Source organism: Phoca vitulina, unplaced genomic scaffold (genome assembly GCF_004348235.1).
Source record: "Phoca vitulina isolate PV1807 unplaced genomic scaffold, GSC_HSeal_1.0 scaffold33, whole genome shotgun sequence".
Lineage (NCBI taxonomy): Eukaryota > Metazoa > Chordata > Mammalia > Carnivora > Phocidae > Phoca > Phoca vitulina.
This window is the reverse complement of record NW_022589736.1, coordinates 9,529,096-9,546,004: the sequence shown is the minus strand read 5'-3', so window position 1 is coordinate 9,546,004 and position 16,909 is coordinate 9,529,096. Positions and strand designations below refer to the sequence as shown.

Sequence of the window (16,909 nt, the reverse complement as noted above, 5' to 3'; positions counted from 1 at the left end):
TTGTGGACATCTTGAATTTAAGCCTGTAATTATTTCCAATTTTGCTATAAGACAAGGGTTGTGTTTTCAGAAACGGGACTGAAAGGTAGAATTGTGAATGCCGAAGCACTTGTTTTCAACTTACAGCTTATTGAACTTAGAATCTCCCTTTAGGTACTTTGTTGGAAAAAGCCGGTTTTCATTTTACAAACTCAAGTAGAGCTTTGTATTTTATTGTAGATTTATTATTGCTGTTATTTTAAGATAATAATTTTGAAACAGTTAAATAATTTTAAACGTTATTATTTATTGATGCTCTGTTTTGAACCTAGATGTAAAGTTTTCGCAAGACGCTCAGGGTGCGTTTGTTAAAGCTTCTAAAAGAAGCTGCTTTGATCAATAATAGGAGACTGAAAAGTAGTGAGAATATGTGTCATTTAGATAATTTTGATGCAAAAAGTAAGATTAACAATAACCTAGAAGGTCATGAAGTCCAGAGTTCTCATTCAGATCTTCAGAGTCCTGCTCCCTCTAAGCAGGAAAACAGTTTCGTTTCCATGTCTTAGTTTGTGGTTCTGCATGGGAGGCATTTCTACATGGTGCCCAAGTGAAGGCTCAGGAAGCAAGTTAGCTAACATGAAAATACTTGCTGCTTTACATCGCAAATGAGTCCTTTGTATGAACTACTTCCAACGAATTCTTCTATCAGCCCTATAAGGTAATTCCTGTTGTAATTCCCATTGTAGAGGTGAGAAAACTGAGGCATCAAGCATTTGAGTAATTTCCCCAAGGTCATAGAGTAAGCCCTGAGCCAGGATCTCCCTGGCAATCTGATTCAGTAGGTTGTGCTCTCAACTGGTCAACAGACCTGCGTCCTGGGGTGTCTCAGGTGCCTTGACTCCCCGTCTCTGAGTACAGGTTGAGTCAAGATCAGTAAAGGCTGGACCTGAAGGGAAGAAACCACCCCTGTATTGTTTCGTTTTCTCCATTCCAGTAGCTAGCGTAAATATTAATAGTTTGATTATTGTTTATGAAAATGTAATCAAGAATTTTGCTGAAAGCAGTCGTTCTTACCCAGAGAGTAATTCACAAATTTTTAGAGAAGTGTTTTTTCCAGATTATATATGTTTACTACTACCACCTTCCAGTCTCCTGCAGTGAAATGCACATTTTGACCAGCCTCCTAGGTGATTCTGATGTATGCCCTTCATTGGTTTAAAGGAAAAAGAAACCAAAAGAAAAAAAGAGAAAGCATTCCAAGTTTTAGTCCAAAAATTTTCTTCCCACTGGTAATACTTTCAGTTCAATTATATTTTCTGTTTGGTAATTCTCTCTTATAATAAATTATTCAAATGTTTTTCCTAGTTCCCTACTAACAGAGTATTACGTTAAAAGTGAGGATCATCCAACAGTGCTCTGATGACTCAGTGTGTCTCTTATGTTGAAATGGTCAATACGTTTGTTAAAATAACCAGCAGTCCACGCAGATAGACTGGAGAGCTTTATTTAAACTCAGAAAAGAAGTATTTTGAACCGTTCTATTGTGTGAGCAAGTGTCAGTAAGCCCAATGATGTAATGAGTTAGCTTCAAATTTCAAGTGTGTACCTATGAGGGCCTTTGAGAAATTTAGCCCAGAAATACTCTGGCTAAATCAGAGAAGCTGTTTTGGCATTACTTGGCTTCATTTAGAAAGTCTTAGATTCTTAGAATAGAGGCCTAAGAATAAGACCATTCACGTTTTCTCTTAAACATGTTTTCCTGCTATAATATATCCTCCCTACAAAGTCCTTATTGAATTTTGATTAATAAAATTTTTAGCCTGGCTTACTTGTGACCACCTAGTACCTCTGTTACATTCACGTGAAGTAGCAAATACAGAATCACTACAGTGACTATAGCATTAAGTCAGAAGAATGAATTTTCATGATCAGCCACTAGACAGCTAATCTAAATCAGGAAAATGACGATAAAGAAGCAAACTCAAAATGCGTTAATATGAAATAAGCCCCGATTTCTCTCCCATTTGAGAATTAGATGTTCAGAATAATGATACTTTTAGCTGGAGCTAATCTTGAAGAATCCTGTCTGTATCAAAAATTCACGGTAACCTAATGAGAAAAGAACACTGTGAAAAATGTCATGCATAAGCTCAAAGACTCAGTTCCTTGCAATTCCCAGTGAGACCTGTCATCTGAGGTTTTATCAGCAGTGAGCACCAACACTGTAATATCTTCGGCCCTTTTCGCTTCCTTGAATGGAGAGAGGGAAAGAAGCTATCTGTGAAAGACATGGATTAATAGGGTTGAGATTGACAGATAAAAGTCCTAGATTTCAAGAGACCTTCAGTGTGGAAATCAGTCTTGAGACAGGTATTTTTTTTACCTCTTGGTAACCATGTTGAGTAAAGGGAGAAAGAAGAAGTAAAAGATCACTAAGGGAATGTTTTGCATAATTGGGAAGGCTTAGAACTCCAAAATTTATTTAGCAGAGCAGTTACGTTTTGCTATGATTTTTGGTGAACATGGTTTAAAGCGAAGGAGTAAAACCAAAAAGCTAACTTACGTGTTCCCTTTCATCTTTATTTTTTTGTTGTTATTTTCTAGGAAATCATCGTGAAAATTATAACCAAAAAACTCGGAGAGAAATATCATAAGAAAAAGGGTGTTGTGAAGGTAAGGACGGGAGGCTGTGAATGGAATTTGTGGAAGGAGCTGGGCCTGGCCAAGTCAAGCCATTTTGATATTCCTGAAAAATCACGTCCTCGGGGCAGGAACATTGTGTCTCAGGATCTTGATGGTTCCATAAAAGGAAAGCTGAATTCATAATTTGTGAGAAAATGATTCCTTTGTGGCCATAGTTTCTATTTCACTTTGGTGTGCTTTCTTACTGGGGCAAATAGCATGTATGAAATCCCACTGGCACAGCTTAAACTCGCTCGCTCTGCGTGCCTTGCCAATCAGTGAGACACATCCTCTTTGTTAATGATGGGCAAGACAACTATGTCCCCAGAGTTCTAAGGAGGACTTCCTTGTTGTGTTTTGACCGAGAAACTTTTAGTTGTTCTAGGATTTTAAAAGTTAAAGGTCGACGCTCCAGTCCTTTTCTCTCTTTGCCATTGCTAAATAGTTTCATTCTGGAACCCAGCATTGTGCATGCAGAAATGCCCTTCTATTGTACTTGAAGCTAGGCATTCTTCCTCTCACTGTATTTGTTGAAGTCGTAGTCTAAGATCACCAACCAGTCCTTTCTTCTCTCCAGACGAAAACCTTCACTAAGCCTTGAATTGAATTCTTTATTAGGAAGCATAGAACCACTATATTGTACACGTGAAACTAACGTAACATCGTGTGTGAACTCTACTGGAATTAAAAACGTAATAAAATTTTTAAAAAATTAAAAAGAAGCCTAGAATGAATAGTCGTATATGGAATCTATAAAATAGTGTCATTTATAGAAGGAGTTACAGTACTTACCTTTTGACTGGAATTTCATTTGTTTTCATCTTGTCTATTTCTGTCCTTTGAAATTTGTGTGCACTTATTTCTGCTATTATAAAAGTGTTGATTTCACATGACAGGAAGTAATTGACAAATATACAGCTGTTGTAAAGATGATTGACTCAGGAGACAAGCTGAAACTTGACCAGACTCATTTAGAAACAGTAATTCCAGCACCAGGTAAATCTTTTTGCAGACCGTTTAATGTGTATGCTATCGAAATGAGTGATCCCAGCCTTAAAACCATAGTTTCTTGACATTACTTGATAGTTACAGACACAGATTTCCATTCTAGAAATATATAGCTGCCGGTGTAACTGATACGCTTCATTTCAGGTGACACGGTAGTTTGTTTACCAGTCCTCTGTGAAAGCTATTTTGTGGCTGAATCAATTTTCCCTTTCTGGGATTCTTTTTTTTTTTTTTTTTCCTGAAGCAAAACAAACTCAAGGAAAAAAAAATTAATCGTACTACAGTTATTATTAATATATTTCTCTAGCTACCTGAGATAGTAAAGTAAAAGTCTGTATTGTTTTGCTTTTTCTTTTCCTTAACTGTCCCTATCATTTGAGTACTTCCGAATATCTAGCATGAATGCTGCTATGCCTAAGTTGTTTGCCTCTGACCCAGACTTCACAGTACTATCCTTGCTAGCACAGCGATGTTAAACTCTAAAACTTCCGCTTATCGGATCCTTTATGCTTTCTCCCTAAAATAAAACTCACTTTATGGCTTAAAATTTTTTTTCAGCTTTAGTGAGATGTGATTGACACACAGTAAGCTGCACTCATATAAAGTATACAATTTGATCCATTTTAACCCATGAATACTGTCTTGAAACCATCCCTACAATCGAGATCCTGAATGTACCCATCACCCCCCAAAGTTTTATCACTTTCCTTTATAATTCTTCCCCACCACCCCTCCACTCCTGCTTCCCATGTACCCCGAGGCAACCACTTGTCTGCTTTCCATCACTATAGAAGAGTTCCTGTTTAGAAGTTTATATGAATGAAATCATACCACGTGTCCTGTTTTGTGGTCTGGCATCTCTCATTAAGCATAATTATTTGGGGTTCATGCATGTTATCAAGTGTATACATAGCTCACTTCTTTCTATTACTAAGTAGTGTTTGACTGTATGGATGTACCACTTTTTGTTTATTCGGTCACCTTTTGATAGACATTTCAGTTGGTCACAGTTTTTTGGTTGTTGCAAATAAAACTTCCAAGAACATTCATATGCAAGTCTTTATATGGACATATGGTTTCTTTTCTATTGGGAAAATACTTAGAAGTAGAATAGTTCACTCATAGTGGGATATGTTTAAATTTTTATGAAACTGCCAAACCATCCTATGATTTTTATTTATTTATTTATTTATTTATTTATTTTTAAAAGATGTTATTTATTTATTTGACAGAGAGAGCGATAGTGAGAGCAGGAACACAAGCAGGGGGAGTTGGAGAGGGAGAAGCAGGCTTCCCGAGCCGAAGGCAGACTCCCAATGACTGAGCCACCCAGGCACCCCAATTCTATGATTTTTAAAATGAGGCAAAATGGAGCACTTGGGTGGCTCAGTTGGTTAAGTGTCTGTCTCTTGATTTCAGCTCAGGTCATGATCTCAGGGTCCTGAGATCAAACCCTATGTCAGGCTCCGCACTGAGCATGGAGCCTGCTTAAGATTCTCTCTCTCTCCCTCTGCACCTGCCCCTCTGCTCACACACCCGCCATCTCTTAAAAAAAAAAAAAAAAGCCGAAGTAAGCTAAAATTTTTTCTGATTATTTCTGGACTGTAGACATTTCCCCTAAGTACCTTCTACTCCTTGCAATCTAAGTTAAAATGTATCCCTTTGACAAATAAGTGAAAAAAACCATGAGGATTCTTAGAATGTTAACAGTGATCAAGGCATCTATAAACTCTCCTTTAGAATATTACAGAGTTCTAAAATGATGAAGAACTTCTAAGAGGGGTTTTGGTTTTCGTTATGTTCATTCAGTGTAGCTGCACTTTGCTATAACAAAGTAGAAGAAAAAAGTGAACATTTCTTTGCATTCAGTGTGATACTCTTTTCTACTGTAGGAAAAAGAATTCTCGTTTTAAATGGAGGCTACAGAGGGAATGAAGGCATCTTAGAATCCATCAATGAGAAGACCTTCTCAGCTACTATAGTCATTGAAACTGTACGTACGTTGACACAAAGAAATTTCTAAATGCTTTAAAAATGTGCCAGAATTCTTTTTCATTGGGTTGGTCTTTGTTTTATTTTAGAGTCTGGGTTTTTTGTTTGGGTTTTTTGTTTGTCTTCTCTCCTATATGGAAATCTGTCAGCTTAGTTTCTGTAATGACTCTGCCATTGTAAAGTATTTTGTGTTCTGATTTCAAAAGAAATGCATATGTGTCTTAGTCCACTCAAGCTGCTGTAACAGCATGCCATAGACCGGGTAGCTTACAAGCAAATGTGCTTTTCATAGTTCTGATGGCTGGAAATGCAAGAACAAGGCACTGGCAGATTTAGCGTCTGGGGAGGGCCTGCTTCCTGGTTCATGTGTCCTCACCTGGTGGAAGGGACAAAGGAGCTCCCTGGGGTCTTATAAGGGCACCAGTCCATTCATGAGGGCCCCACCCCCACAACCTCATCACTCCCCAAAGGCCCTGCCACCAAATACGATCACATTGGGCATTAGGTCATAACTATGAATTCTGGATGGGACACATTCAGTCTATAGCAATACTCATTGTGTAAAACCTGAAAAGGACAATTGAATACAAATAGCTTTAAAAGTTACCCATAATCCCCCAGCCAGATAACTCCCTTTAATATTTTGATCTGTTCCTTTCCAGTCTTGGTATTTTATAAAGTTGTATGCCATGTGTACAGTTTCACATCCCGACTTTTTTTCCCTCACATCTAATATAAAACTCAATTTGACATGGTATAATTAGTGGGGAATATAGAGTCAGAAGTAATGGGGGAAAAGCCCCAGAGATCAATATTTTAAACAGTCCTCCCCTTCTTTCATAAAGGGCTAGAAGGTAGCAGAGATCAGTAAAGTAATTTCGGGAAATCTGATGTGCAATTCAAAGTGTTGATTGACAGAACGGATGGCTCACTGACAGGCCTGGGAGCACGGCCCTGTAAGGCCTGAGATGTCTCCTGGGGGAAGGAAGGGCCTAAAGCGGGCTTTTCCCCCCAGCCGCCTAATGCATTTTGGAACAGCAAACGACTGTGCTGTGCCTCCAAATGAAATCAGTTTTCACACCCAGTACCATAGCATTAGCATTTGGGGGGTTAATAGACCCCTTGGAGAGTCTGATGACCGTCCTGAGCACTCTCTAGAACTGACAGGTAACTGCCCAGTTTCATGCATTGCGTTAAGGGGTTGTAGGCACCTGAACCCAACACTGGACTGCGTTTGGAAAATGGTGTAGGTCCTTATATGAGGGAAACCACATTTAAGTAAATTGAGCATTTTTTTTTTCTGTCTCTGACAACATGAACTTAAAAACTGGCATTCACGAACATAAACCATAAGGGAAGGAAAGGAAAAGGCGTCTCTCCTGGTACTGAGAAATGTACCGATCTGACTAAATTCATAGATTGAGTTTTTTTTAAAAACTCGGTCAGTTTTTCTCTCAGCCAGCATAAGGTCATGGAACATCTCGTATTTCCTTGGCAAAATGATTCTCCTGCACTTTTTTAAATGCATAGTCCTATCCAAATTAGATCCTGCTTCAATTCATGCTTTCATCTCAGGGAAATGCAAAACAGCTAATCACTGCGGAGGGCATTCTAGGTTCCGTCCAGATCCCTTTGGGTCACAGTGTGTGGTTTTCATGGGCCTGTTCCTTTCCTCCCTCGCTGTGACCCGAGCGGCTCCTCCTTCCTGAGCTTGTGTGGCACACAGAACTTCAGGGAGGCAGGGCCTGGGAGGGCCCCGCATGGAAGGCCTTCTTGACTGCAAAGCAGCATGTACATTTCAAAGGAGAAATCCACCTACTACTTTTCTTTTCTTTTGCAGCTTGCCCCCATTTAAAAAATAATCTTTTGTGCCCGCTTCAGCATCGCATATGCTAAAATTGGGACGATACAGAGAAGATTAGCATGGCCCCTGCGCAAGGATGACATGCAAAAAATAATCTGTGTGAGCGTGTGTCCACTCGTCTGCGTCCCCATGGTTCCTTCACATCATTGCCATGAAACACACAAACTTTCTAAGGGATTTCTCCTGCTATTTTTTATCATTTCTGACATCTGAAATTGTAGATCAGTATCAAAATATTTGAAATTTACTCATTTATTAAGCAGATTTTTAAGTAGCTAACAAATCGTTCAAAAACTGTCTCAGCCTTTTAGCCTGTTTGCCTAATTAACTGAGGGACTGGCTCCCTTCCCATTCCCCAGCTTTGTAAAAAAAAAAAAAAGAGAAAAGCGAACTTGACCACAGGCCTTTGTACTTGATAATGAAGGATTCAGCCCTTTGTCATGCTTCATCTGGGAACTTACTTCCTTTAAATACAGTCATTGTTATATATTAAAGGAGTAGCATTTTAAAAAGGATTGTTAAGGGGAGGTATGATTCACAATGAAAAACACTGAAACCTCACTTCAAGGTTAGAGTCATCATCATCATCGTCATTTTATACTTTGCAAGAGAGAGGACCAGCTTTCAAATTTTAACCGAAAGATTTAATAAGAGCCAAGAATTATTGAGCTCATATTCCTATCATGTTCCAGATACTGTTTTAAGCACTTTATTGACTTGTTTCTATTTCCCAACAGCCCAGGAACCTAGGTCCTATTATTAATCCCCCCCTCGGGGATAGTGGGGCACCGAAGGCTCAAGTCACTTGTGCAGGTGGGATCTGAACTTGGTCAATCTGGGCTCAGGACCCACATTCGTGCCTCTCTGTTCCCAGGCTGTATCCACTTTTGTGACAGGTGTTCTTTCCCAGTATCTAGTTTAACCCTTTTCCTTTCTTTTGGATACGAACAGAAAAAGCAAATACATTTGAAGTTGGGCTCATTTTCGGTAATAAAGACCAGCCGAGCTGTCAGAGCTAAACTAGACAGACATGTTTGAGGATCTGAATTGCTTAACATACTATCTGCTCTTGAAAAAGAAACCCCCAAATGGCACAAACACGGTAGAATTTAACTTCTCCTTCTGAAAGTCCAGGATGGGTATTCTTGATCAGGAAGATCAAGATGGGAGCTTGATCAGCTCTTCTCGGAGGGGCGATGTGTGAGCCCAGGATTTTTACAGCTCGTGTCTCCACCACCTTCAACAAGTGGCTCTTACAGCTGCCGTGTGCTTCACACACTCCAAGGCTGAGCAAGGTGGGCCGCACGCGAGGACCGCGTGCGTCACTTCCGTTCCCCTCTGTGGCTGCATGCGAGGACCGCGTGCGTCACTTCCGTTCCCCTCTGTGGCCGCACGCCAGGACCGCGTGCGTCACTTCCGTTCCCCTCTGTGGCCGCACGCGAGGACCGCGCGCGTCACTTCCGTTCCCCTCTGTGGCCGGGGCTCCATCTTATGATCACACCTCCCCACGCGGGGAACCGGGGAAAAAGCATCCTGGGATCAGAGGACACACGGAGCAGCCAGCAGGTCCCTGCCACAGCATGTAGTGATGACACATTTCACATGTCATTGAAGAAGTCACTGCACTTCGTGATGAGGATGCCCTAGAAAAGTTTAAAATTCAGAGTCGCAGAGGAACGTTAGCTACCGTACTGGGGTTCTGGGGGTATGGAAAAGGCGCGTTTGGATCTGTAAGCGTAGTGTCATTTTCTTGTCTTAAGTCCCTGTGTGTTTTTAATCTTTTTTTTTTCCTATTGTTTTAACTTGTAGGGCCCTTTAAAAGGACGCAGAGTTGAAGGAATTCAATATGAAGACATTTCAAAACTTGCCTGAGTTTGAAAATTTGTTAACACATTAAAATCCTAAAGCATCAAATTGGTGTTCACCAAGACATTATGAGACTCTACTGTGTTAGGGTGTTTCTTTTGTATAAAGCAGATGGATTTATTTAAATACTACTGTATAGTTGTTCAGCTAAGCTTATAGAAAAATCAAATTATGTCTCACGAAGTATCAAAACAATGTAATTTTGTTCTTGTTGTTTTTGTTTCCTTTGTAATATTTCCTTAATGATTTTTTAATCTTCATTAAAAGAATGTTACTGTACAGTGTTTTATATAAGACTATTTAGAATCATACAGTTAGAGGAAATCCTTCATATACTGTATATTTTCTGTAGTAAAGTTGCAAACTATAAATATAATGACATTTTAAAAAGTCAGACTATAAATAGAGTCACTAGAGTCACAGCGTTATTATAGAGATAGAGCTCGCACACCATACAATTTTACCCATTTAAAGCGTACAATTCAGTGGTTTACCGTCTATCTACAGAGTCGCGCACCCATCCCCGCTATTTACTTTTAGAACATTGTCATCACCGCATGTGCCCATGGTCACTCCCTGTCCTCCCTCTCTCCCCAGCCCCTGGCCACCACCAGTCTACTTCCGGTCTCTGATTTGCCGTTCTGGACACTTCGTAATCACACAACATGTCTTTTTATGACGAGCTTCTTTGACGTAGCATCATGTTTTCAAGGTCTGTCCACGTCGGGCCACGTATCAATACTTCACTCCCGTTTTCTTGCTGAGCGATAGTCCACTGTATGGGTAGGCCACATTTTTAAAATCCATCGGTCAGTTGGTGGCCATTTTGGCTGTTTCTGCTTTGGGGCTATTCTGAGTAATGCTGCTACATGAACATTCAGGTACAAGATTTTCTGTGGACGTACGTTTTCAGCGCCCAGGAGTGGAGTCGCTGAGTCTCACTTTAACTCATGGGATACCGTGTTTAACATTTTGAGGAACTGCCAGACTGTTCCAAAGTGGCTGCACCATTTTACAATCCCATCAACAATGTTGAACTATACATTTTTAAGCAATAGAGCAGTGTATTACTTAGGGATGCAAAAGATAGGAAATCCACCTCCTAGTTGGGTTATGAAAAAAAAAATATTTTTTAATAAATGAATGTATAGGTCACAGGACAAAAGGAGCAGACCTTAGCTTCCAGTGGGGTTCAGAGTGTGAACAGCCTTATTGGGGCTTGGTCTCCGCGGCTCTTCCTTTCTCTGTGTTGGCTCCATTCTCAGCCCCTCACACCAGCAGGATGCCTGCTGGCATCTCCAGCTTCCCATCTTCCTTTCTCCCACAGTTCAAACAGAAGACTGGAATTGAGTTTTAACCAGTCCACATTGGGACAGATCACTCCAAGTGCAAGGGTTGGAATATACTGATTGGCCAGACTTGGGTTGTGTGCCAGCCCCTAGGCCAACTCTCTTGGATGTAGCATCAGGGAGAGGTGAGAAATTCTCGAGCCAGAAGCTGGGAGAATATATGCTGGTGAACAGAAACAGAAGACGCAGCGTAAGACATACTAATAGGATGATGGCAGTAGCTTTGCCAACACAATTCTTCCAGGAGGAATTCAAGTGTTTCTGAACTAACTTGACAGCATAGTCACACGAAAAGGAACTGAGTTTCGGAGTTGAGCAGACTTGAGATAGAATTTTGGCTGTTCTTTTCACCAGCTATGTAATCTTAGAAAATATCATGTTCTTGAATTTCAATGTTTTTAATATACGAATTGTCAAAAAAAAAAAAAAATGTGTCCCTCTAGGGTTGTTGTGAGAACTACAGAAAATAATAGAAAGTGTCAGATGTGGTGGTGGGCGTAGGTTCAGTAAATGGAGCCACACGTCTGTGGCCTGGCCTGGTATTAATCTGGCCCGAAGAATTTCAGGAGGGAGAAGGTTCTCCCCGATAATAAAATGGTAAATAAACCGCGACAGATTTCACATGCCTCCCCCAAATCTGTTTGGAATCACCTCCCTGGTTTTCTTCATAGGAAAAAATATTTCCTCTCTGCCTCCCACATTTTTATTCTTTTCCCCAACATCTTCCTGAAATTATCTTCAGAATGAAATAAAGTGGCATAATTGAGGTGACTTTTAACTTTTAAAAATCTGAAGCACAAAAATATGATTCTAGGTGACAGGACATTTTTTCCCATAAGTTCTTAGAGCCCAGTAGTGGTTATGTTACACAAAGTGACTGCAGACACCTAAAATCAAGTTTTATATGGACTCTTTGTTTCCTTTTTAAAGCATCACAAGCTACTTTTCTTTACATAGACTTTTTTTCCCCCCCACAGGAAAATTGAGCACAAGGTACAGAGATTTCACATCTATCCCCTGTCCCCACACATGCACAATCTCCCTCACTATCCACATCCCCCACCAAAGTGGCACATTTGTTAATAATGAACCATGATAATGATTGATGCCTCATCATCATCCAAAGTCTGTAGTTTATATTAGCATCACTCTTGGTATTGTACATTCTATGGGTTTGGACAAATTGATAATGAAATGTATTCACCATTATAGTATCATACAGAATACTTTCACCAGCCTAAAAATCCTGTGATTTGCCTATTCATCCCTCTCTCCCCACAGTTCAACCGCTTGGCAACCACTGAATTTTTTTTTTTTTTTTTTTTTGCTATCTCCCATAGTTTTGCCTTCTCCATAATGTCATATACTTGGAATCATACACTATGTAAACTTTTCAGATTGGCTTCCTTCACTTATATGCACGTAAGTTTTCTCCATGTCTCTTCATGGCTTGATAGCTCATTTCCTTTCAGCGCTGAATAATATTTCTTTTTCTGGACGAACCACGATCTACCCATTCCCCCACTGAAGGACATCTTGGTTGCTTCTAGATTTTGTCAATTATAAATAAAGCTGCTATAAACATCCATGCGTAGTTTTTATGTGGACATGTTTTCAACTCGGGGTAAGTGCCAAGGAGCGCAATTGCTGGATCATATGGTAAGAATATGTTTAGTTTTCTAAGAAACTGCCAAACTGTCTTCCACAGTGGCTGCACCATTTTGCATTCCCACCAGCGATGATTGAGCGTTCCTGTTGCTCCACATCCTCACCAGCATTTGGTGGTGTCAGTGTTTCGATTTTTGGCCATTCTGATAGGTGTGTAGTGGTATCTCATTGTTATTTTAATTTGCAATTCCCTAGTGACATATGACATTGAGCATCTTTTCATGTGCTTATCTGCCATCTGTGTTTCTTTGGTGAAGTGTCTAAGTCTTTTGCCCATTTTTTAATTGGGCTGTTCATTTTCTTATTGTTGAGTTTTAAGAGTTCTTTGTGTGTTTTGGAAAACAGTCCCTTATCAGATAATTCTTTTGCAAATATATTTTCTCCCAATACGTGGCTTGTCCTCTCATTTTTTAGAAAGCTATTTTTCATCATATCACTTGAGGTCATATCAAATTATTGGTAATAGTGTCTTGGGAAACCAGATTCCCTGAGTTTTCTTCATTGGGCATGCCATTGGATCTATTGCCTTCTTTGCTGCTTTTCCCCTTGTCTACTTCTGTCTATCCATTTTTGCTGTCATACTTGAGTAAATTCATTCAACAAACATTTACCTAGTGCCTCTGGTAAATAAGTCATTGCAGTAGGTGCTGGAGATTAAGATGTGAGAAGCGGGTATAGACCCAAGATGCGTGTTATGTAGGAATTGACAATGTTCAGTGAACTGATATTCAAATGAAATGATTGACGAGTAAAGAGGAACTTGATAATCTAGGGCAGCAACTTAAAAATCCACCCTAACTTTGCTGGGCCTCAGTAAGAGATTTCATTAACTAATATCAGCATACACCTCAGTTCCTACTTCACTAAAATAGAATCACAGGATTAGAATATGAATCAGCCTTGATTGTTAAATTGGTTATAGGATTGACTGAAGTGCCCCCCAGAAACATTAAGTGAATAACTGAATCATTATACCATTAAAAGGAGACATCCTTGATTTTTCTTTCTCCTACATGGATAGCCCAGAAAAAGTCACTCCTGTAAACTTGGCCAGTGTGGAAAAAGTGTTAAAAATAATACTACTAAATTCTTACCGCATTTTTATGTACCCAGCATACATGAGCATTACTTAAGCATTTTTATGTATTCCGGCAGCCAGGTAACTTTTACTTTGATCTTAGTGTCTTTGGAATGACATATCTCTTTCAATTGGGATAAGGCTGAAGTTAAAATGCCACTTTTTATGGTATTAAGTGATCCTATAAACATGTACAATGATTTGCATATCTCACACCAGTAGGTACTAAAATAACTCCTGATTCATAGTTCATTTTTACTATACATTGAGACAATCGTTAATTTCCTTTTCATCCCAGTTATTTCTTTGGATTGCCAATTTTCCAACTCTTAGAAAATTGATTTTCAGTAACTTAAAAACACAAGTAAACATATAAACTTACGACAGAGATGCAATCTGAGACCAGAGGCTGTTTTTTTCAAACATGGGCTCTAATTTCCCTGACAATAAGACATATTTGCTTGGTTTAATGGAAACCATTTAGATTGATACTTACAAAGTGCTTTGAAGCTAGGCTACAGAAGTCCTAAAGATGATTAATATATATGACAGATAGCAGCTCTGTGATACCCCAACTGAGATTTAAGTTGAATACCACTACTCTATACAAAATTAAATACTGATCAATTCCCAGTGGGTTACAAAGTGCTCCAAAGAATAAGAAAACATAATATAGGTAATTGTCAGGTTATTTTCCTTTATTGCTGAAAGCATAATACTTTCAGAAACTAATCAAGAGGTAGACAGTGGAAGAGTTTCCTCCTTTCCAACTATCCCTGTTAATTTGGTTCTTTCATTTGAAATTCAAAATTGATTATTCATTTGTAACTCTAATTATATAGAGAAGGCATATTACTGGTCTCAATGGGGACATGTGGACAGTATGAATACAAGTTTAGTTTTATTATTCAACACACCAGCTATTAATAAAGATTTTAATAATTTGAATAACATGGATTTGACTTTAAATCTAGTTTATTTGATAGAACCCTTGTTCAATATCCTGCATATAAATGCACAGCCCAAGATCATCATTATTATTTTTAAAACTACAGAGCACATATAAAATACTAGGAATCGATCTAAACTTATATATCTAAAGGTATAAAAGTCTTAAAGGCATAAAAGTCTTAAGGTCCAAATTGTTACCAAGTAACAGAATTAATTATAAGAACCCACTTTTGAAGTCTGTGTTAAATATTAGCATTTTAAGATCAGTATGTTTGAAACAGAAAATGGGAAAGATGTCATAGACTTTTTTAATGTATCATAGGTAACCATAGATGAAGCTAAAAACCAATGCCATTTGCCTCTTTAGCACTGGGGTCACCTTTGGATTCTAGAAATATCACATTTCTTTAATATTTTACAATTAGGTCAAAAGATAATCACTTGATTGTTCAAATAGAGGTTGGGTGTGTCCAAAAAGGGAGTTTTGTGTACTTTCTAAAATAAAAATGACTTTTACTAAATTATGGAGAGAAAGCTTCATAACAATATAACTTTAAACCTTTTTTTAAGTGCAATTTTACCACTTTGGCCTTTGGAAATATATCCTTATTCTAGGAATTGATTTTTAAAGGGCAGTTAGAAACAAAGGAAAGTACAGACTTAAAATGAATCCGACTGGCACCATATCACGAAGATCCACTAGATTAATGTGGACGTGATGAAGACATCCGATTAGTTGTTTATTTATTCTGCCTTATAAATGTCATTAGCCTTTTGTTAGGACATAACTTGCTAGTCAAATTTATTTTGAAACGAAGTCTAATCATACAAGGTTTAATAATGTAAATGGCATTACTCTCAGACAAAAAGTCTACAAGGAATACTCAGGAAGCCTCCGTGTTCAAGATCATTAAATCTGTGTGAAACATGTGGCTTCCAGAGAATCTGGAACTGTGATTGCCTACAGATTCATAGTAACATCAACAGCCATGTGAGGTAATGTCCGGAGCGATTTTACATATGTGAAGAATTTGGGAGCAACACCATCTCTGAGGTGACCTTGGGATAATGTCAGGGAGGCAGACCTGTTAGGAGAGATTGTAATTTAATAAGCAGACCCCTCCCATTTGTATCATATCTTATTTGGAGAATGGCTTTGCGAACAGAGAGAGATTGGTGAACTAAGGCCTTGTGACAGTGTATTTTATGTGTCAACGTGGCTGGGCCATGGGGTACCCACAGAGTTAGTCAAACATGCTTTTGGTGGTTTCTATGAAGGTGTTTTTGGATGACATTTACATTTAAATCATAGACTGAGTAGAAGAGATGGCCTTCCTGAAGTGGGCCTCATCCAATCAGTTGAAGGCCTGTGTGGAACAGAGAGGATGACCCTCCCCCCAGTGAGTGGGAACGCTCTCGCTGACTGCCTGTGGATTTCATCTGCAACATTGATTCTTCCTGCCTAATGGCCTTCAAACAAAAACATCGGCTTTCCCTGGTTCTCCTGCGCCATGCCATCAGTCAGCCCACCCTGCAGGTTTGAAACTACCAGCATTTGTAACAATGGGAACAAATTGTTGTAATAAATCTCTCTCTCTCCCTGTGTGTGTATTTAAATATACACACACACATATATGTGTTTCTCTTTCTCTGGAGCACCTGACTTACACAGGCTTCATGGACTAAAAAGGACTTCTAAGGCCAACGCTGTGGAGGGAATCCTTGCTAACCATATTGGGCCATCACAGGTACCTTGGCAAGTCTATCCCAACAGCTGGTGACAGGGCTTTAGTATTTATAGCCACAGAACAGTTAAGATCAAGGAACTTCCCTGTTCTTACTCGATGTTCGCCAAATCACCTTCTCAGAAATGAACATCCCATGTACCTGACAACGTAAAAATGTACTCAGCCTGCAAGGTTGAGGACCTGACACTCGAGAATAATGAAATCATCACAGTAAATGCCAAATGTAGGGCTCTGTCCGGAAGCCAGTCTGACTCGCCAAAGCAGCTCTCCTTTGCATGACCTTGATGAACACCTCTTAACATCGGAAAACTCAACAAAATCCTAACTCTTCTTTGCAAAGTGTTTATTTTTCTTCAGATGTATTAACAGGTTTTAAAAACCACCATGATGTCTGGTTAGTGTTTTAATTATTCAGACCAAAGAATGACTGCAGGGAAAAACTGTACCTACAGATAATTTCCAAAGCCATCAATCTTTAAGGCCTTTTGAGAAAGCTATAAAGCTGAGGCACGAAGTAATCCTTGTAATGCCCATCGATGAAACCTTTTCCACTGTTGTGCACAAACCAACAGGAGACCTCCGTTCCAAACACTCTATCTGTTCGGTAGTCTTTCTGCAGACCTCTGCAAGGAAAATGGTGCGTATGGTTAGGACACAGTCCAAGGCTTGGCCAGTCTGCATATCTGGAAAGGAGACACGCTCCGTCCCTTGCTGTTCTTTGTAG

The 16,909-nt window shown here is 39.3% G+C and overlaps 2 protein-coding genes and 1 non-coding gene across 3 annotated transcripts in view; 2 read left to right on the top strand and 1 right to left on the bottom strand.

The window, feature by feature from the left end:
• KIN (Kin17 DNA and RNA binding protein) overlaps positions 1-11,987 on the top strand; it is a 34,907-nt gene extending 22,920 nt beyond the window's left edge. Inside the window, exons 10-13 of the mRNA XM_032425780.1 lie at positions 2,584-2,652; positions 3,558-3,657; positions 5,562-5,662; positions 9,335-11,987. Of these exons, the coding sequence (XP_032281671.1) occupies positions 2,584-2,652; positions 3,558-3,657; positions 5,562-5,662; positions 9,335-9,397 (333 nt within the window). The 3' untranslated portion in view covers positions 9,398-11,987. The remainder of the gene's footprint in view (positions 1-2,583; positions 2,653-3,557; positions 3,658-5,561; positions 5,663-9,334) is intronic.
• Positions 7,534-7,636, top strand: LOC116645696. Its single transcript, XR_004301999.1, has one exon. It is a non-coding gene; the product is annotated as a U6 spliceosomal RNA (small nuclear RNA).
• Positions 11,988-13,948: 1,961 nt separating the features above from the next.
• ITIH2 (inter-alpha-trypsin inhibitor heavy chain 2) overlaps positions 13,949-16,909 on the bottom strand; it is a 36,335-nt gene continuing 33,374 nt past the window's right edge. The window contains exon 21 of the mRNA XM_032425778.1: positions 13,949-16,808. Within this exon, the coding sequence (XP_032281669.1) occupies positions 16,661-16,808 (148 nt within the window). The 3' untranslated portion in view covers positions 13,949-16,660. The remainder of the gene's footprint in view (positions 16,809-16,909) is intronic.